The 20,903-nt window shown below is 44.6% G+C and overlaps 9 protein-coding genes across 9 annotated transcripts; 6 read left to right on the forward strand and 3 right to left on the reverse strand.

Annotated features, from left to right (window-relative positions):
• Positions 1-10: 10 nt before the first annotated feature.
• I203_106821 (uncharacterized protein) lies at positions 11-1,636 on the forward strand (the record flags this gene model as incomplete). Its single annotated transcript, XM_019151747.1, has 1 exon — positions 11-1,636. One exon carries the CDS (start codon positions 11-13, stop codon positions 1,634-1,636), a length of 1,626 nt encoding a protein of 541 aa, XP_018998945.1.
• An 878-nt stretch (positions 1,637-2,514) lies between these two features.
• Positions 2,515-3,618, forward strand: I203_106822 (uncharacterized protein; the record flags this gene model as incomplete). Its single annotated transcript, XM_019151748.1, has 2 exons — positions 2,515-3,020; positions 3,105-3,618. The coding sequence occupies 2 exons, from the start codon at positions 2,515-2,517 to the stop codon at positions 3,616-3,618; spliced, it is 1,020 nt and encodes a 339-aa protein (XP_018998946.1).
• A 781-nt stretch (positions 3,619-4,399) lies between these two features.
• Positions 4,400-5,359, forward strand: I203_106823 (uncharacterized protein; the record flags this gene model as incomplete). The annotated part of the gene is made up of 1 exon (XM_019151749.1): positions 4,400-5,359. The coding sequence occupies one exon, from the start codon at positions 4,400-4,402 to the stop codon at positions 5,357-5,359; it is 960 nt and encodes a 319-aa protein (XP_018998947.1).
• Positions 5,360-5,687: 328 nt separating this feature from the next.
• On the reverse strand, positions 5,688-6,597 carry I203_106824 (uncharacterized protein; the record flags this gene model as incomplete). Its single annotated transcript, XM_019151750.1, has 4 exons — positions 5,688-5,909; positions 6,045-6,170; positions 6,250-6,290; positions 6,375-6,597. The coding sequence occupies 4 exons, from the start codon at positions 6,595-6,597 to the stop codon at positions 5,688-5,690; spliced, it is 612 nt and encodes a 203-aa protein (XP_018998948.1).
• Positions 6,598-6,832: 235 nt separating this feature from the next.
• On the reverse strand, positions 6,833-8,111 carry I203_106825 (uncharacterized protein; the record flags this gene model as incomplete). The annotated part of the gene is made up of 8 exons (XM_065518060.1): positions 6,833-6,870; positions 6,945-6,991; positions 7,054-7,068; positions 7,142-7,430; positions 7,485-7,618; positions 7,680-7,796; positions 7,862-7,941; positions 7,998-8,111. The coding sequence occupies 8 exons, from the start codon at positions 8,109-8,111 to the stop codon at positions 6,833-6,835; spliced, it is 834 nt and encodes a 277-aa protein (XP_065373364.1).
• Positions 8,112-8,511: 400 nt separating this feature from the next.
• I203_106826 (uncharacterized protein) lies at positions 8,512-10,071 on the reverse strand (the record flags this gene model as incomplete). Its single annotated transcript, XM_019151752.2, has 4 exons — positions 8,512-9,268; positions 9,361-9,488; positions 9,655-9,873; positions 9,997-10,071. The coding sequence occupies 4 exons, from the start codon at positions 10,069-10,071 to the stop codon at positions 8,512-8,514; spliced, it is 1,179 nt and encodes a 392-aa protein (XP_018998950.2).
• A 1,859-nt stretch (positions 10,072-11,930) lies between these two features.
• I203_106827 (protein disulfide-isomerase domain) lies at positions 11,931-13,989 on the forward strand (the record flags this gene model as incomplete). Its single annotated transcript, XM_019151766.1, has 8 exons — positions 11,931-12,070; positions 12,202-12,215; positions 12,280-12,298; positions 12,360-12,563; positions 12,647-12,715; positions 12,794-13,533; positions 13,599-13,662; positions 13,731-13,989. The coding sequence occupies 8 exons, from the start codon at positions 11,931-11,933 to the stop codon at positions 13,987-13,989; spliced, it is 1,509 nt and encodes a 502-aa protein (XP_018998930.1).
• A 1,222-nt stretch (positions 13,990-15,211) lies between these two features.
• Positions 15,212-17,224, forward strand: I203_106828 (uncharacterized protein; the record flags this gene model as incomplete). Its single annotated transcript, XM_065518061.1, has 7 exons — positions 15,212-15,214; positions 15,290-15,301; positions 15,444-15,614; positions 15,957-16,465; positions 16,549-16,571; positions 16,845-17,007; positions 17,119-17,224. The coding sequence occupies 7 exons, from the start codon at positions 15,212-15,214 to the stop codon at positions 17,222-17,224; spliced, it is 987 nt and encodes a 328-aa protein (XP_065373365.1).
• Positions 17,225-18,066: 842 nt separating this feature from the next.
• On the forward strand, positions 18,067-19,151 carry I203_106829 (60S ribosomal protein eL32; the record flags this gene model as incomplete). Its single annotated transcript, XM_019151764.2, has 4 exons — positions 18,067-18,183; positions 18,544-18,587; positions 18,703-18,888; positions 19,109-19,151. The coding sequence occupies 4 exons, from the start codon at positions 18,067-18,069 to the stop codon at positions 19,149-19,151; spliced, it is 390 nt and encodes a 129-aa protein (XP_018998928.2).
• Between the last annotated feature and the right edge of the window lie 1,752 nt (positions 19,152-20,903).

The raw sequence follows: 20,903 nt of genomic DNA on the forward strand, positions 1-20,903 counted from the left end.
GACCATCAGGATGTCCAACAGAATCAATGCTTCCACTACCGCCACCCAAGATCTTTCCAGACCAGTCTCATCCTTATCTACTCTAGACAAAACGCTTTCCCTCATCTCTCGATCGTTCTCAGATCCAATTGGAGCCCTCAGATGGCTGTTAGGTCAACCTGCGTCCCATTCCAATACGATCAATGAGATCGACTATGACACATTACTTGCAGAGATGCGAGAATTACGTCTGGCTTCGGAGACCTATGAAAGACTTTCAGAAGATACGACAAAGGATTATACCGCTCTATATGAAAAGTTTCAGAATTTAGAAGAAGAGAACGATAATCTACGCCAAAGTCAGTCCACGTCTCTAAATTCCGATCCAGGTGAGGGGAGGCAGATGGTGAGCTCTCACAATTACACTAGACCATGGCGAGGAGTGGGTGATTCGGCTTTTGAAAGAGATTTGAAGAACGAGGGAAGGGAGGTGGAGAGAGACGAATGGGGGTTGGCGAAATTGGATTTGAAAGGTGATCCAATAGCCTTGAGACCACAAGAAGATAAGAAAGATGAGGAGAAAGACGAAGACGATGCTGATATTATCTCTTCCGAAGGACAGGAACGAGAACGAGAAAATGAATCGGGACAAGGTGGATTATCGGATGTTCAACTGAAAAGTTTGATTTCAAATGCCAGAAAAATCGATCATCTCATCACATGCACCATTGGATCGATCCAATCCCAAATCACAGAAGAGCGATTGAAAATGATGGATCAAGATGAAATTACCAAGAGAGTTCTTGGTGATTCGTATCAGGTCTATAAGGTCAAAAATGATCCATTGTCTAATCCTAATTTGAATGAAGGTGAACTAAGAAGATTCGTTGAAGAATTTCTAAGCGATAGTATTAAACACTGGTTCGATTTTGATAATAAAATATCCCTCAATCACATACTCGACGGAAGTTCGCTCAAAAGTACTTCTGAAATCCAAGAAGACGGGGTACATGTATTTCTCTCTAGTTCCATACAGTCCAACGACCCTACCAGTGATAGTACGAGCCAGATATATGAAAGGGTAATTAGTCTACCTAAGTTCCATACGTCCCAAGCAAGAGAATACTTTTCAGATGCCGAGAGATATTTTGAAGGTGAGACAGCCAATAGATTGACTGAGAGTGTGATTTCTCAAGTTCAATCACATCTACCTTGCGATATCCCTTCCGACGAAGGTGCAAAATGGCATAAAGATACGAGAAAAGTTGTGAGGAATTATATCACTGATGTAATGATTCAAGAGAGGGGAAAGAGGGAATTGCAAGGTAGAGTAGGTCAAGGTACACAGCGATCCATCTCTATCGAGGTCTCTCCCATCAATCCCGCCCCTCCAGAGAGTCAGGTGGGGAGTGATAGTAAGGCGGGAACAACAACGGTCCTGTTGGCCTGGAGGTCCTTAGATGGATTTTTTGAGAAACTTCCATCCCCAATCCATCTCACTATTGATCCGTACCAACACTCGGAAGATCAAGGATCTCACGTGTTGGAAGAGAACAAGCCTGCTAAGGGAAGACGAAAGACGTATAAGTTGATGAATGGGAGAGCTGTGAGGTTTATGGAATTTGAGGAGAAGCACGATCCGAGTGAGGCGGAATGAGATGAGAAAGGTAAAAGGGATTCAGAGGTGTTTGCTTAGTTGATAACATGAATAACAAGGATAGAAGCATCCTAATAAGTATCCTCTGCAGTAGGATTGTTTATGTACATACTGCAGAACATGAGAAGAAAGTCCATGTACCTGTACATTTACACAAGTTGCTTATTGACAATGCGGAAAAGTGAGAATTTTTGAACATAAAAGACCAAGCGATGATTGCAGATCCGAAGAAGACAGTGACTCAAACCGTGACACATAGCCATAGTTCCTTGTTGGCAGATTGGGGTGCATACGGCCGCCGTGGGAAAACTAATCTCCAGTACAGGGAAAGGGTAAGAAGTTGAAGTCTTGGAACAGCGAAGAAGAGACAACAAGTCTTCTTAAATTGGGACCATAGCAATAGAAGCTCATGATGAATACTCAGGATAATTGCTGCGAATTTCTCATACAATCTGGCTTGACGCAACAGCATTGAGGTAAAAAAGGGGATGAGCAAGCTTGCAGAGTGTCTTCGGGCAGGAAGGCATAAGGTTTTTGAGGAGTGCAATACTTCTCATGCGGGAGGAAGAATTCTTCCACCACTTACTTGGTGGCAGCGCTCAAGAGATCAAAGGATCGATGACTTCATTAACGGTGAAGGCGGATGGCCTAGACTTCACTTCGACGTCAGAGCTTGACGAAGGCGTATCCACAGAGCTTCTGAAAATCGTAGGTCGACACTTCTTGGTCATGACATCAGGTGATAATATCCATATGAATACCTCCACGGACCATATCTTCGGGTTATTGCCCTCACTTCAGCTTACATACATCTTGCCAGTATCCTTGGTCATACATACACTGTATGACCCAGTATCGATACGATTTAAATCCACACTATGGATACTTCACAAACTTCCTCAGGATCAACTGCCGATACCAGTACCGGTAAAATATCAATCAAGGATTGGCACTCGCTGGAATTGCGCACCAAGTCAGACCCCAGTACCTTGGAGAGGTTCTTCGTGAGAAAGAGCGACGAACTGAGCGATAAGGTCGTGCGGACGAGTATTACTGGCAAAAGGTCAGATGACACAGCTCTGCATGACGCTTTAGGTCAAGAGCGTGAGCGTGAGACGTTCATTATGGACATGGCCAACAGTCCACAACTCAAGGGCGGGGTAGATGAAGTAGTCAAAAGAGCGATTGGGGGAACAAGTAACGCATTACTGGCTGCTGGAAAGACTATCGACGATATCCTCAATGCAGGTCGAGAAATGGAAATCAGCTCGGAAGTCCGCTCGAGCGGTCTGGTCAAGTTCTCAATACATTCACCAGCTGTCGAGCGCGATGGTTCAAGTTCAGTCTCTACCTGGACAGGCCTAGTCAAACCGCTTGAATCATTGTGAGACGGGAATTCGACCAAATACAGCGATTTGTCCGAAAGGCTATTGGATCTTCAAAAAGCTAAGATACCGGTCATAGCCAGTAAACTTACAGACCAGCTCAGAGCTGAATTGACCAAAGGCGAGTCGGTATTTAGGGATGCCACCTTAGAAAGGTGGTTTGGGAAAGCTGATTTCCCCGATTTGACACTTCAACAGAGAGAAGACAAACTGCAGGAGATGTTTCCAAACAGAGATAAATTTTGGTCTGCATGGGCCAAGAGGGATTGGGATGAAATCAGTAATGAAGTTGGCGCGGCGTTTGCGAATGACTCAAGTCACGCCCTTGACGAGACGATCGAGGATAAGATATCTCGTCAAACTTCCGAAGTGGGAAGTATGGATAAAGTGTATCTTGAGGTTACCATTAATCCCAATATCAAGAGAACTCGTAACTCCCTGGATTGTTGTGGGTGGTTATCAACAGACCCGTTGATGGACAGTGAAAGCGTTTCTATACAACTTCAATCTAAAGATGGGTTCTTCCATAAGTTTTATACTAAGCACTTATCGGACTTTGTGGATTTGAACGATCAGAGATTTGCCAAGGATCTCTGAGATTGGATATTGTGGACTCGACAGAAGGATCTGTGGTGTATCTATGAATATAAAGGAAGTGATCGTACTCGTATGAACAACACCGGATTGGGACTGCAATTACTGCACTATGCATGAGCGAGCAAGCCTTGTCGGTGTGGCGCCACAGTTGGACAGCTTCCTGCGGTTCTGGATCTGGCCAATCCCTTACTCACTATCTTGTTCGTGAGCTGTGCTGCAGTCGCATACAGTCCAGGCAAGCAGCCTGGACTTGGACTCATCACCTCTACCTCCATCACTCCTTTTCATGTTCGGACAGAGAAGCGACCAGCACATTGCCAAGAGCAAATACATCTTAAACGACGAATGGTCAGGATGGGATTGTCAATCCTACGCTAGGTCTACAACTAGAGGAGACCTCGACTGTCTCACAGATACGTATGATGTCACAGTCGAAATTAACATCTTTTGATTTGTAGAATGTCGCTCCACTCGTTGAACAGAAGAAATTCTTACGATAAGAAAGGACAGGAGAATCAATGGATGTATGTCCTCTCAATCCTCAAAGGAGGACGAAAGTCCAGACGTCCATGCGCTCTTCCGTCCTACCATCAAGTCCTGCTTTTCATTAGCTTATATATAGCTCTCACACGATCAGACTTATCTTGGGATGATAAATCCTTCTTTATACTCATATCGTCTGGCTTCAGATTTTCTTAAGAACAATTGTCTATCTCTTTGAATGATTCTCACAATGAACCCTTGTGATTGGTAATCCATCCTCAGCACTTCCAGTTCCGCCATGTCTTCCGATCAGCTCGAATCCGCACTCAAGAGAATATCAGAAGAACTGAGGAGTCACATTATCGAGACGATTCTAGCGACTCGATACGACCTTGATGATCCACCTACGAATGAAATTTTAGGCGAGAATAGCAAATATAGGGCGCATGCTCAAAGGGATATGGCCGAGGACATAGAGCAAACCCCGGAAATCCAGCAATTACTTAAGGATACAATGATCGATGTCAAAACATCATTGGCTGGTCTGTCTGAAAAGCAAGCTCGGCATATGTCTTTAGATGATGCAGTCAGATTCTACTGTAATAAGCGCCCAGACGGAGATTTAGATCTGAGAATGGATTGTCTCTCCGATGATACGGGTGATAACACTACTAATCTCAACAAGGGGATATACAATACTCATACTGCGACTGTATCTAAGCCAAACATTCAAACCGATTTCGTGGAAGAGGCTCTCCGAAAAGCCGAAAAGGAAGCTATTCATCCCATTTCTCAAAGCCTGAGCCACACAGCTGTAGAGAATCTGATGCTGACCACACAAAGGGTAGATTCCCAATGGGATGCGGAAAATGGGATCTCCACAGTGACAGTCGGTTCGCAAGAAGGCCACCGAAAGGACAGAGACCTCAGATCATGGAGGGAGACAAATTGGGAAGATCTCGCTAATAGGATCTCACCGGGACTTCATAATTGGGTCTTAGAATCGCTTAGCCAAGCTTACGATCAGAGGGTGGAAAAAGACAGACTGTGGCAAGGAACCTTCGGGGGCTTGTCCTTGCGATCTGACTTTGGCAAGGTAACCCGTGGCAGCAGTACCGATTTTGATCCTGATTTAAACCCCATAGATCGTTTCAGGTTCGTCTTAGAGTCCAGGGATGGATTCTTCAATGGCTTGGAAGTTACAAGGACCATCCTCTTGAAGGGATTGTTGGATGATACTCCATTGAACGATCACTAGAGACCGATGGGGTGTATCGTAGATTTCGAGCTTGGCGTGTTCCTATATCCGCCCTCACTCGATACTATGATAGCTTATTATAGCTCATTGTAGTACTGTGAACAATGTGAATGAAGCGATTCTTCAGCTAGCAAAAGGACATACTGGGGGTCACATCGATCATTTTAGGGTCTTTGGTTTTTGTTTGCGATTTCATCTGGAATACAGAAGTAAAAGCTGTTTAGGAGTCCACTGCTTGCTCATTTGGCGAAATAATCAGCGAAATACTATGGACATGCACCGCACCGTCTATCTACCGAAATACAATTCACAATTCAGAGGAGCCTCATCATTGAGTCTTCTCTCTCAACATCCTCCTCTCTTCACCTAAAGTAGCATATTGTTCAGGATTGACCCGAACGTCCAACCACCCCTTTTCGTTACCCCAGAATTTCCACCAACGTGCATTCGATTTCTGCCTCCAGGGGTCCAAAGACATATCTCGCAGCAGTACACGTGTATAGGAGAGATCGTTGAATCCTGAAAAGTAAGTACCGGAGGGTATACATTCCTGCGAACGACACGGACGAATCATGTCAGCGAACAGGCATACATATGTTATGGATCTGAGCGCCAGACCCATGATACTTGTATTATACAGGTATACAGTATATGGGTTAATCGTACTCGACCAAGGATCACTCACATAAGGATCAATTCCTGGGTATCTAGCTCGTGTGAAATTGTTATCTGCCTTGATCTCTTCCAGACATTCTTTCTTGCTTTTTGGCAGGTTGAAGAAAGGGTCGTCTTTGAATAACGATGATATCCACTATATATACATGAATGTCAAAAGACAAGTCAGCAGAAGAACAAAGATTGATATGGTATTTTGGATGATCACGACTTACGTGAGATTCAACTTCATAGGTAATAGCTGGAACGTAGAAAGCTAAAAAGGGTAACTCAATCAGTACACAAACGATCTCGTCGCCATGATCATATCTCATGAAAAAAATGACAATCTTTTACTCACGCCTTGTAGCTCCAGTAATACCCAAATCTCTCTGCTCATACCTCCCATAAGGTAATATCCCCCTAAACACCAAAGGTAATCTAACATTCTTATAGTTCTCAGCATCAATACTCTTCCACCTTTTGCGCATGTCTAATACCTCTTCCTTGGTCTTGTTAATTTCGATATCGGAATTAGATAAACACCTAACTAGACCTAGCTGTTTGCGTAATCTCGATTCCATGAAATCGTATGTCCCACCTCAGTATCCTGTAGCAGCGACTATAGCTCCACATCTAACGATTTTGACTTGTCCATCACTGTTTGTAAATTCAACAGAGTACTTCTCGCTATCAAGGGAGGTAGGTGTGACATTTTGGATCATGGCGGTTCTACCCTCTTTGAGCAGAGGCAAGAAATCCGTTGGAGAAGATGGAATTCCTCCAGCGAAGTGTGCGAGGGAAAGGTATGGATCAGTTTCAGGTGGTGGAAGACCATGTTCGACATATGTATGTGTCTATATACAGTCGAAGTTCTCCCAAGTGAGCCTAGACTGACTGATGTATATTTGACAAGGACTCGCTCACTTACCCATCCTGATCGCATCATCTTCCAAAACGCTCTCACCCGTTTCGCACCTATAAACGTACAGTGGTAAAACCACATTGTCCAGCTATCAATTATCCTGCTCGGTCCAAACATTATATCCAAGCGACTTGATCCATCATCCACTGTCAGCTCACAGTGCGCCCAAATAAGGTAAAAGCAATGAGGTTAAGATGACCCACTTGGCACCCATCATACCTGGCGGTACCGTCGGCGCAAACCATTTAAGTCGACCTCTAAAAGTCCATATGACCTTTTTACCTCGATTGGCAAGTAAGGCAGCAGTGTCCATCCCACTTTTCCCTCCTCCCACCACAAGAATTGTATCTGCATCTCCTTCGACGGTGGGCTTGTCAGTGGATGAAGTTACGGTGTTGATCAGATTGTTGAGTTGATCAGAAAATCCTAGAGAAGAGGTGTGATACGTCGGTATAGGCGAGTCTTTGAATATATCTGGAATGAATGGTTTGCCTAGGTACTACAGCTGAGGATCAGTATGAATGGTATGGTGGGAAGGGTGATTACAACTCAACCCTGTAGCCAATACGACTTTATCAAATGACCTTCCCTCTTCCCTTCCCTCTTTGGCCTTCAGCTGAGCTACCCATCCTCTTTGATTCTCCTCTTGAGGTAGTAAGGATACGATCTCAGTATTGAACCTATATTGTCCTGTCAGCTGAAGTGTAAAACGAGATGATGCAGGACCATGATGATACTCACAACACCTCCGCTTCATCTTTCACAAAATGATGATAGAAATCTTCCAAGTACCGTCTATACGTTCGAGCGGGTACGACATCACCTTTATGATTGGATGGTTTGGCCATATCCAGTCCACTGAATTCATTGCATTCCATCAACATCTAACAACCATCGGCCGTCAAGGAGTTGTTGGCACTCACGAGAAAGTGAATGCACCCCATGGCGAGTTGGTGGTCAAGTCGGGGTATGTATTCCTCCAGCATCCACCTACGTCTTCTTCCTACGTCCAGCACATCAGCATATACTATGACGACTGATATAAGGGCGCAGACATACCTTAGCTACGATGGTGACTTTGAAACCATCTTGTAGCAGTGTCCGTGCGTTGATCAATCCTGCTGGACCACAGCCTATGATCAAGACTGCGGGATCGGTGTCTGAGTCGGACATGTCTGCGGTGGGGGTATGGATATAAGATGCAGATGCATGATTGAAGTGATGGTTGCCATGTCCACGTTCACTTTGCAGATATCAGTGATTGGTGTTGGGATGAGTGTTAGCTTCGGTGTGTCGGTCATGCTTATCCTGTGTGTCATGCTACTCGTATATATCACACTGGATCCACTCCACTCGTCACCATGCCCCGTGCCTGATCGTGGGCCGATCATCAAAACCCAAAACATCCAGTAACTTTATCGCACATCCAGCAGAAGATGAAGGCCAAGGTGTGAACTAAGCTATATCATGGCATTGATTATACTGTCCGTATCTATACAAGTACAAAGTACAACAAGTAATTCGGACCGAAAAGCGTCCATATACCTTCTATATCCCATCTATATACATACATCTACTTCCCATTCTTCTCATCTATGACATCTTCCGTCTCCATCGTCATCGACATCCTCCCCGGTGAACCCATAGAGAAGGGCGGGAAATACTGCTGTCCATCCATATCCATCGGTGTAAAAGGTGACGGTATCGTATCTCCCGTCCTTGAAGATCCAGTTCCAGATCCAGACCCAGTGGATCTATCCACTTGTACATTAACGTTGACAGCTCTGACTCCGAATGGGGTTGATCCCTGATATCCCTCAACATGATAATCCAGTGCCGTCTGAGCCAAACCATCAGGTAGCCTATCTCTCCCATCTCCATCTTTACCATCTGAATCATCCACGTCTGTATCTGGCGTTGGGGGAGGAGTGGGTGATCTAGAATTGATGGTGAACACGATTGATAAAGCGTAAAGCTCGGTGATCGATTCGAGCAATATCCAAAATACGTTATTCTTCGTTCGATGTGCCGCTGGAGATGCAAGGAAGATTATACACATTGTAGCTCCTACTATGTGAGTGAGTAAGACCGTCTCCATCGTGAGAGCAATCATCTTCCGGACTAGATTTCGAGTAGAATAGAAGACACTGTTCCGTCTTGCTTGTCTGAATCGCCATATGAGTAGAAGGGTGATGCAGCCATCTGTGAATGCCGATAGACCCATCCAGGTGATGGCGACGATCTGAGAGGGAATACCGATGGTGCGTTGTTTGAAAAGTTGAAAGGGGACGAAGGGGTTGTCGGACCATATGTGGGCGGTTACAGCGAGGCTATAGAAGATGGGACAGAGACAGTGAATTTAGCTTCAAGATTCATAAAAGTGGTAGAATGCGGATCGTCAGTGTGAAAGAGTGTTACTCACGCTATACCACATGCAAATGCTATAGTAGCTAAGATGGAGGTCGCCCAGATCATCCAAGGTTTTTTACCAGTCAACAACCATACTCTTCTTCCGAAATATAATTGAGCGGTGAATGCCATGAGGGGAATCTGTGGTAAACCCAATACAAAGAATAAAGTCAGCGTGAACTCTTCGTTGTTAGCATTATCAGATGACCAGAAACAGTCGGTCATACATTCCACAAAACCAGTGGTTTATCATCATCACCAAGGAAGAGTCTTGATAATCCACAAGGTATGGGGTGTTCAAACTCACCAAACCATCTTGAAAGCTCAGTGGCCACCAGAACGTGCCCCATATCTTCTTATCCGCAATCCCATTGACATAATACTGATGACTCGATAGGAGTATAATGATAATTTGCAATGTACTGAGAAGGAATATCCAGCAGACTAATAATTTCGTTCTGAGCGGATCTCGATGATGGGAGAAGTATCGGATAACTTGGGAAATATGGACACCGTACAATGCGAGCTGTTAGGGGTATCAGCATGTGGACAACGGGTTTCATGTATGTTATACATAGGATAGCGTCAGATGTGGAACGGCTGTGTAGGAATTGCAAGTTTAAGATGCACAGGAAGTGAAAACACTCACAGCTAGATAGGATCCGAGGAGATAACCCGTAGGCATAACAGGGTATGGATTATTACTCTGATTTATCTCTTCCATCGTCTGTTAGAACCATGTGTCATATCATTGATGTTAAAATTGTGTCGGTGTCGGTGTCGGTGTCGGTGATTATGATATGTGATAGATACCGAGATAAGACTTGATTGAATTGAACTCAATCTATGAGAATGAATTGATATTGACTTTGTACGTTGATGGGATGGTATGATATAAAAGGAATGTTTCATCGATATCTATATCTATATATCCTCCAATTCACTTTACTTCATTTCCATTCAACATTCAATGACAAAATTAGAACAGCTACAAGTGAACATAAATCACGAATCACGAATCACGAATCACGAATCACGAAGGAAGATCCGATCATCTTCAATGAGGCGTAGGCAGTCCTAGAAAGTCATATGTAATCCATACTGTAATTAACTTGCGGGACACACTCTGTGACTGTCCAAGCCATGGCGAGGGATGAACCTGAAGATAGTAGCGTCAACGATAGATCCGCGTGGGTAGCATGAAAGGATTCTTCGGCTCTCCAAGCCAGGCCAGCACATCCCTCAAAGGGCTGTGATTCCAGAGTATCAGTTATCCATGTCGATCCTACCTCCAGTCCGCAAGCGGTAATAATTACCCACCAGCACAACAGGGTAAAACACGCGTAGCGTCTGTGCAGCGTAGACCCAAGACGATGAGAAAAGGAAAAAGGCACAGGTTTTAGACAGACATAAACCCTTCCCGGGATCTACATGGCTTTTCCTGAATTCCCTGATGACTTCGACACATGGTGGATGAGCGACATCACTGTACTCGCACAGAACTGTACATGTACGAGTACAGCGGCTCGTGCCCACGATTTTCTGCTAGATACTTGGTCCAGAGCCACCATGAAGCCTTGCCAGATCGGCGTTGGGGAATGTCCGATCCCTTATGACAGGAAAATGCGAATGTTCCTATCATGTCTCGGCTCATAAGCAGATCATGTTAAGCCAAAAGGAATACAGCATATCAACGTGAATTAACGACAGACGTAGACGTAGATGGGTTCTTCGGTGGAGTCGTACGTTGTTGAACTCACGTCAAGGACCATTCGCAACCGAATAACATCACCAAGTGCGCTAAGTTATAAACACAGGTGAGACAAAAATAGCAGGACCAAGTCCGGAGTACCGATAGGCTGTGTGCATATACCTCATAACAGGTTGAAAATACATCTCACAATGTCAGGAATGTGTACGCTACTCGAGTCTAGGACAATACGATAAACTGCGCTGCCCTTCTCAGTTGACCGACATTGTTTCGACCTGAGATTATCATCCTCTCCATCATCTGCACAAGAACATGCTGTGCTGCATACATTATAGGTCACTTTCTCGCATCGCTTAATACCAGATTGACTTTACCCGACATCCCTTCTACCATATGTTCCCAGCGGCTTCACTGGTCATCACAAAGAGCCTAGTATGCTTCGACCAAGTTCACATTGGACTAGTAAATGTGGTAGGTATTGAGCTTGATAGCCGGGTGTCCGATCATAGATTATACTGTAGTATGCGCAATTGTACTAATGCTTCGGATAGTGTAGTCTTCAGTCTCGAGCATCCTTGCATAGCTGTGTAGGATGGATATGGAACGATCTGCATGTAATGATGAGCATGCGTGAAATCCTACGAGTACAGTGAGAAGAATGCCAACCCTGAATAGATCGTGACAAACCTTAGTACTTACTGTATGGTGGTATGGTGATATATCGCGTCGACGTGGAGCTTGCCACTGCCATTTGCTGATTCATCTCATCCATCTCACTTCATCTGGATTTATAAATACCTTTGATTCTCTTGGAACTCTCATTCATTCATCTCTTGTCATCCTTCTTCTTGCCATAAGATCATCAAAGCAGAATGAAGATCTCATCAGGATTAACACTCGCTCTCGCCGCTTTACTCCCTGCGTTGACTTCGGTCCTAGCTTCTGACGTACTGGACCTAGCGGAAGATACGTTCAAAGGTGAAGTCTTTGGCGAAGATCTGGCTTTGGTAGAGTGAATATGAACCTCCCTCTATCTAGAACGCTACGCAGTCATGAGCTATAGGCAATGAGAAATTTCACCTATGGCCCTGATCATCGTGACGAAGGAGCAAGCTGACTGTTGGTCCTCGCTTTTGAAAACAGATTCTTCGCTCCTTGTATGTATACTTCCCTTCTATTTCACTCACAACGCGATATACTGACATATATGTTTCCGATAAGGGTGTGGACACTGTAAGAAGTGAGTTTCTCTTCCGCCCACCTCCCAGTTCAACCGAGTCAAGCTAACCTACATCATCCAGCCTCGCACCTCATTACGAAGAAGCAGCCACCGAACTTCAAAAGAAGGGAATCAAGCTCGCCAAAGTGGATTGCACGGAGCAAGCCAACTTGTGTCAAGAGTATGGTGTGAACGGTTACCCCACACTCAAAGTGTTCAGGAATGGTACTCCCACGGATTACACTGGTCCTAGGAAAGCTGATGGGATAATCAGTTATATGATCAAGTGAGTCCTGGTGTACACTCATACTGCTGCAGAGAAAAAGTGCGTTCGTGATTGTGCTGATGTTGGGATCTATGCTTGGTCAGACAATCTTTACCTGCTGTTTCAGAGGTCACTTCTGACTCTCATGCTGAATTTATCAAATCTGATAAAGTGTAGGTCGAATCTTCTTGCCGTGGTCGTAACGGAGCTTTCTCGATATCAGTATTCCTAACTTTGTTCTTCATCCGCAGCGTTCTCGTCGCCTACGGTGATGCCTCTCACCCCATCCCCTCCGCTTACTCTCAATACGCCAACACCGCCCGAGATTCCTACCTATTCGGTCAATTCAGCGATTCGTCCCTACCTTCCATCCCTGAATCACCTTCTCTCCCAGCTATCGTCCTCTACAAATCATTCGACGAGGGATACTCCATCTTCCCCGCTTCAGAACTTGCTAACCTCGATGTAAGCGCTTTAACCGAATTCGTCAAGACCAACTCCGTCCCCTTATTCGACGAGATTTCACCTGAGAACTTTGGTACCTACGCCGAACAAGGTCTACCCATCGCGTACTTGTTCGCTGATCCTTCCGAAGCCGATTCAAGAGACAAGCTTGTAGAGGAATTGAAACCTTTGGCAAAGGAGTTGAAGGGTGAAGTGAACTTTGTTTATATCGACGCGGTAAAATTCATAGATCACGGTAAATCCTTGAACCTCCCTGGTGACAATTGGCCGGCATTCGTCATTCAAGATTTAGCTGCACAGACCAAATACCCTCTACAGGAGAAAGAAGTTTCCGCCAAAGGTATCAAATCATTCTTGGATAAATTCATTAAAGGTGAAATTCAACCTTCCATAAAATCCGCTCCCATCCCCGAAAAACAAGATGAACCAGTTTACAAGCTTGTCGCGGACGACTGGGAGAACGTATTTGGTGATTTGGATAAAGATGTATTTGCTGAGTTCTACGCTCCATGGTGTGGACATTGTCGTGAGTATTCAAATACTCACCCTACCCCTGGTATAATGGTTCGCTAATGATGTATGTGTTGATAGAACGACTCGCTCCTATTTGGGATACTTTGGCTGAAAAATACGCTACCAACTCTAACATTGTCATGTGAGTGTATATACATTTAGTGGGATTGATGGTGAGGATGACTACTAATCAGTCAATTGCGAATGTAGCGCTCAAATGGATGCTACCGAGAATGATATTCCTCCAGCTGCACCATTCAAAGTACAAGGTTTCCCAACTCTCAAATTCCGTGCGGCTGGTTCTTCCGAATTTATCGACTATAACGGTGATCGAAGCTTAGATTCGTTGGTCGAGTTTGTCGAGACTCACAGGAAATCCACCGGTGGTGAAGGTGGTGCTGGTGGATCAGGAGATGTGGATGAGGAAGTTTGGGAGGATGAGGATGCTCCTGAGCATGATGAGCTCTAGGTGTGAACTCAGTTGTGTATGCTCTTTTACGGTGCGTTGCTGTATAGAGTGAAGACAGACAAGGTATGCATGATCATGATCATATCATACGATGATGCGATGATGCGATTGCGGTGCATAGATAGATGACTGAGGTTGACTGGGCTGGGCTGATGGTAACATTAACATATACTGATGGGATATGATTGTAATCATGGACACACAACCTAACCTCGTGCAGTCATCTATCTACTCATCCTCACACACATAACACACATATATAAACACCCTCATCCCCTCATTCCCTCATCTCTCCTTCTTCTTTCTTTTTCTTCTTCAGCAACCATCAGACATATATCAACCAAGTAAGTAACCTCCCAACCTCGTGTCCTCATACACTGACAGACCCCACCACCTCCCACCCAGCATGAGAGATAGATGGAAGAAGAAGAGACAAAGGAAATTGAGATTGAAGAGAGGGAAGATGAGGGCTAGGTCGAAGTGGGTCAAGTTGTATATCCCAATAGATTGAAGCTGATGGGGTATCGTTATAGGTAGATAATCAATTGTTGTCGACCTCGATATCGATATCAACACCAACACCAACACCGAGAGGGAATTCCCTTCAAATTGTATGAGACGAACCGAATCATCTCATGAGAATGACGAAATTTGAGAGGGAGAGTATAGAAAGAATGTTGTATATAGCAGAGATGATATGAGACGACGATATTTACTCACTGACATGTATATTGTATACAGTATCAATCGATACGATATGGTGAATATCTCATCCTTCTTCTCCCCTATCGCGCAATACGGTGATCGTCGACTGATCAAGAGAATGGACGCTGCATCGCAAGGTGGCTCCCTTCCTGTTTCCCTCCTCTGCTCTCCTATCTGCATGCGTAGCTATCATCTACTTTCAACCCCTCGTGATCATCATGAACCATTTGCATATATTTATATATGCATACTCTATATACATCATAGAATCTCACCTGGTGGGTGGTCGTCCAAAGTGGAGGTGGTCCGTTCCTCGAATTATCAACAACTCAACTCTCAAAGAACTCCATGTAAACAAAAGTCAGCCGTCTTCCCTCTTTCCTTGTCATCTAGACGAACACTCCTCGATATATACCCTATCACCACGATCACGCAAGGGATCCACCCTGCTCTCTCCTGTATATCGTGGAATTTATCTGTAAGAAAGCTCAACAAGGTTAGATACCTCTCGATCAACATGGTACGTGCGGCCTTTCCTTCTGTTCAATTCATCCCGGTGAATCGCTCACTTGATGATATTTTGCGTGTCCTACAGCCCTCTTTAGATGTAAGTGACCAGTACATCACTCTCGAGCGGCCCGAGCCATATTAATCTCAGCTGTTTGACTTTCACCTTCTGATGGTGTCGAGGAAGAATAAACACTTTTCATACTTGCGATAACGGTACTGATTATTACCTCTCCTTTCAGACACCCGATGCGAAACGACACAAACCCAATACCACCACCAAGGCTGGCTCAGCACTGGGGTCAGCTCTGAAGAAGAAAGCGCCCCCTGGACCGGTGTACGAGAAGGGAATAGAATATTGGGATGGGGTGGACGCTAGTGTCAATGGTGTGTTGGGTGGGTATGGCGAAGGGGTGAGTCAGATCTCCAATTTGGTTCGACGATACTTCAGCAGTCTATACTGTCGATACACGTAGGGGTTGAAGATTGTGGTGGACAAGGTGGCAGGAGAGTCTAGATGTCACTCCAAGGGCATGCTCCTCTTGATCATAATCCATGGTCATGTCCCGTTTGACTGAATGAATAGGAGTTTCCCAAACAACTTGGATAATCCGTCAAACAAACTTACTTCCAGTTCCTTTTCTTACTCGAAATGATACACAACCTACTCTTACGTCAATGAGCATGCTCTCTTGATCAAGAGATATATAATACAGAGATCAGAACTAACCTCTCCTATCATTCCCGTACCACAGCCCGTCCCGCACATCGAACAGCTCTCTTCCCGACTCCTCCTCCTCTCTCTTATTCCATCACTATCACCTTTCCCGAATCCCCTCACCCCTTCACCGACACTCAAAACTCTTCCAACACATCGTAGGACTGTGTTGGACGTAGGAGCAGGTATAGGTCGAGTGAGCCGTCACGTATTGTTACCGTTGTTCGATGACGTGGTGCTACTGGAACCGGTCGATAAGTTCGTCAGGGAGGGATATAGAGCAGCTTCGAGTGGGGAATGGAGGGATCTACCCATACAGAATGGAGACGATGAAGAACAGAAACGAAGATTGGAACAGCAGCAAAGAGACACCAAAGATGGAAAAGGGAGAGGCAAGAGGGTGAGATTTGTCAAGAGGGGATTACAGAATCTGGATCCCAAGTATCCAGTGGATGATCAAGCTGAGGAGATTGGGTTGGTCTCTTCTCCCAGAGGTGAAGTCAATGGAGAGGGAGGATGTATGGAAGATGAGGTGCTTTATGATGTGTGAGTTTCATTATATGACAATTGGCCATGACAGAACGAAGGAGATCGGACTTGGGTGCTTATTTACAATGATGGCCTGATAGGATATGGTGTCAATGGTGTTTAGGTGAGTCCTTCCGTGCCCCGATCAAGCTTAGCGGATTTGCAACAAGCGATCCGTGGACTGGTATTCTGTATATCATCGGTCTTTGGAAAGGATGAGGATGAATACTTCATACTCTGTGTGGTGTATATCACTGAAGCCCCTGAGAGACACAAGCCAAGACAAGTTTGTCGCCATGGAGAATCGATAAATTGAATTAGAATACCCGAATAGTAAAACAGGATATAGTAGCTAACGATATCTATCTTGACCCTTCTTCCCTATCTTCCACAACAGGCCACATGAACCATGAAGATCTAGTAAACTTCCTTCGAAAAGCCAAGAAAGCTCTTAGAGAAGGGGAAGATCATTATATATTCGTCAAGGAGAATTGCTGCGATGATGCTCCCGGTGGAGTCGGTCAGGAATTCTTGGATGAAGAGGATTCAAGTTTGACTAGGTGAGGCAATGATAGTGTACACATGTCTGTTCTGATTATGACAGGGCAGGACAGTGTATGGACCTCAAGATGAGTATACATGCTGACGAACCATTTTGTATGATATACCAGATCACACCAAAAGTGGGTAGATTGTTTCATCGAAGCTGGATTGACAGTGAAAAGGGAGGAAATCCAACAAGGTATGCCTGATGAATTGTTCGTGGTGAAAACGTAAGTATGCGATTCTATTCATGAGTCATACCTGAGCGATTGTCCGTCTGATTTGTCATCGGACTTCTCGCTGATCTTTGATTCTCCCTTTTCCGCTCTATCAGATGGGCTCTCCAGTAGATAGCACAATCGTGGTGATGTTAGAAAGTCGATTGCTGATCGAATGAAGAAGGAAGTACTAGTCCTTCTACTACAATCATGAGCTCATGATGTTTAGTAGCACTACCAATCACCTATGGTAAAATGCATGTATGAGGTCGTGTTCAGACTGGATGCAGCATCATGTGGATGTGAGATGTGATGAGTAATACCTACATTGGAGGTGAGAGGTTAATAAGTTACCCAACTTGCGAGTTGACAAGGAGAACACCCCTTGACGCGTGTGTCGGTGATAAGATGGGCTGCCCTTATAGCCGATAGCTGTTCTCCCTCCTTCTCGCCGAGTGCCACACTCCTGATCGCCGCGGAATGACCGGGGTTGTTGTATGCATCAGTGCCACTTTATCGTTTCTTGTATGGTGGGTTGTGCTTTGTATGGCTGTATGTGTGTGCGCTGGTACGCTGCTCTCCTGCTCTCCCGACTATCCACCACTGACCGATTTCAAGGTTTTATCTGCAAATTTATCATCGGAACCCTCTTCTTCATCCTTCAAGGTATACATCCTCAAGTTCGGTACGTGCAAACTCATCACCCCAAGGGCAGAAGGAGATAGGTGCTGATCACAGGATTATCCCATTCTTTCATTTCAATCACTCATCTTCCTTGGTCCATCCACTCCCAATCGGAATCGAAAAAACTTTACCTTCATCCCTTCATACATAACCCCATCATATCCAACAGCCAAAATGCCTGCCCACATCCCCATCGTGAAAAAGCGAACAAAGACCTTCAAGAGGCATCAATCCGACCGATACCACGGTGTCAAGGAATCATGGAGAAAGCCAAAGGGTATCGATAACAGAGTGGGTATCTGGTTCTTGTTTTGAGGTCGGGATTGGTGTACAGGAATTGGGGAATTGCTCTGAAAGTGGAAGCGGAAGAGGATATGATGTGACTGTGATAGGAAGATGATCGATTTTGGATACTGGTTGGATGGTGTGAATATATGTTGGACAGATTGAAGGAGGTGGAAGGATCGGGAGATGGAAAAGACAATGATTTTGATTTAGAAGATATGGGCTAGAGAGATCTACCTATGTTGTCTTGATCATGATCGTCGTCCAATTATCGTCAGCTTCTGGTCAAGGGAATGAAGAGAATATACGACTCGAACGATCGTCAGGGTTAGGATTATATCACTGACAAATCATTCATCTCAATAGGTCCGAAGAAGATTCAAGGGACAACTCCCCATGCCCAAGATCGGGTAAGTGTTTTCTTTTCTGTTTCTTACCATCACCTTCAACAGCATGATATCGTTGTTCTTAATCATTGAATCCCAAAATCGAAAACTCTCGCTTATGCTCTGATTTTTTTCACAGTTACGGTTCCAACAAAAAGACCAAGCACCTTTTGCCATCCGGCCACAAGGAACTCTTGGTCCACAACTTGTCCGAACTCGAACTCTTGCTCATGCACTCTGGTAAATACGCCGCCTCAATCGCTCACGGTGTATCAAGCAAGAAGAGGGTAGAGATCGTTGCTAGAGCCAAGGTTTTGGGTGTCAAGTGAGTACTGTGTCTTTTTGCAATTCATGATCATGAGGAGAAAGAAGTGGCCAGATGGTAGATCGTGACGATCATTGGAGATGTTTTGGAAGATTTTCCTTCATTTTGTTGATCTGTCCAGCCGGATAGATCGGCATCATCAATGAATCCCATTACCACCATAGACAGCAGCACACCTGTATTTGATTCAAACGCTGATATCTTCCCCTCTCATTCGCAGGATCACCAACCCTAACGCTAAACTCAGAACCGAGGAAGCTTAGATATTATGACTTGGACCTCCCCCCGATACTTATATACTATCATCATCATTTCCTTTGGGCTAGTTTTGCAGAAGCGGAAAAGAGAGATGTATGATTTTGCATGACCAACCAATCTAACCGAACGATTCTCATTGCCCAATCTGATCCGATAGGGTGGAGTTTAGACTCATGGAGATTGTAACACTGACGAACATCTAGCGAATGTTGTCAAGTTCATCACAGACTTGGATGGTGTGCGATACGCATCTACTGACGTATGGTTCACTCGGTAATGAATCACTGGTACAGCTGAGTAGGAGAAAAATGAGTGAAGGACAATAGCTTGGACTGGTGCTATACGACTTGTATTTGTCTCAATCTACTGATTCTAGCAAGGATATCATCATTGGTCACCGACGTAGCTGTGTCCCAACCTTTTCATTCACAGCAGACTTTTCCCTTAAGAAGGGTAATTGCATTGTGGCTCATCTTACAGCAACGTCAATCGATCGTTCTCAAAGTGGTTGTCCTTGATATTCCTCGATTCCACGCTGAATTGAGAGAATCACTTAGAAATGCATTCACTTTTGCGGTGATCAATTTGAATAGATATCAAAAACTTTACTGTACGAGGAGTGTATCAAACTCATACAGGAAGTGACAGTCGATCCTACAGCTATCATAGTCATCTTCTGCATTCTTATCTTCCCGATGAGTATGATCCGTCTGTTCAACAGTAAGACAAATTGGATCGATATGAGTATAAGATACCTCTTTGACAATCCAGTCGAAATCGATCGAGCCGTACGTCCAATGTATATCCAGCTTTTTCCCTTCCCATCTTTCTCAATCATAAGAAGCACGTGAACACTCCTGTCTCGAAAAGCAAATCAGATCCGTGATGTCTATACTCTTACGGCTCGATCGTGATTCTTTACCTGAACATTAGAGTAAAAATCAGAAGTTAGATTAGAGCGACAGGTGATGTATTTGAACAGATCAAATGCAAGGACAGCTGCGATCCGGATAACCAGTGAGTCGATTGGTCAGACAAAATCATGTACAGTGCATTCCCTACAAGTACACGAAAATGTGGAACCTGCCCAGACATATGCGGCTGACCATCGTTATTCTATCTGAAGCTCAATTACTCGTACGGTAAGGTATCATCGGAATCCGATACCCCGGACCCGGAGCTTCCCCGTTTCTGTTAGCATGATTCCTTATCTCTCAGATTCAATTTGATTCTTGAATAGGCCAATCAACGGATGACACTCTACGGATACATCACAGGCATCGGCCATTTGAGAAACGCTTGGCTTGGGCTTCGGCTTTGATTATGGCTTTGGCTCATAGCGGGAAGCTCAACTGCGATACTGCCATACTTTTTGGGGTGCAAGTGATGACAACCACACACACTCTCTCTTTTTGTGTATGTGTTTATTAACATTAGTATCTCTCTCTGTGTCGTTCCTGAAAAGCGCCTCGCCCCGAACTATCTGGACTTACCATTCTTCACAATCTGGTCTTCTCCTTATTCTCCCAAAAAAAAAAAAAACCCCTTCACCAACCAAACGCTTGACACCGTCGACTTGTCATCAATCATATATCCTAATGCGTCCAACAATAATGGAGAGCCCCCTTTTTCGTACTTTCCCTAACATTCAATGAAGCCTCGTGTATATCCTTTTTGATCTTTGGGATATGATAGGTTGATCACCATAGTTAGGTCTTATCAGTAAGTGGAAATACGGTTTAGTTACGAGCATGGAA

The sequence above is a fragment of the Kwoniella mangroviensis genome (assembly GCF_000507465.2).
Source record: "Kwoniella mangroviensis CBS 8507 chromosome 1 map unlocalized Ctg02, whole genome shotgun sequence".
In the NCBI taxonomy this organism is placed as follows: domain Eukaryota; kingdom Fungi; phylum Basidiomycota; class Tremellomycetes; order Tremellales; family Cryptococcaceae; genus Kwoniella; species Kwoniella mangrovensis.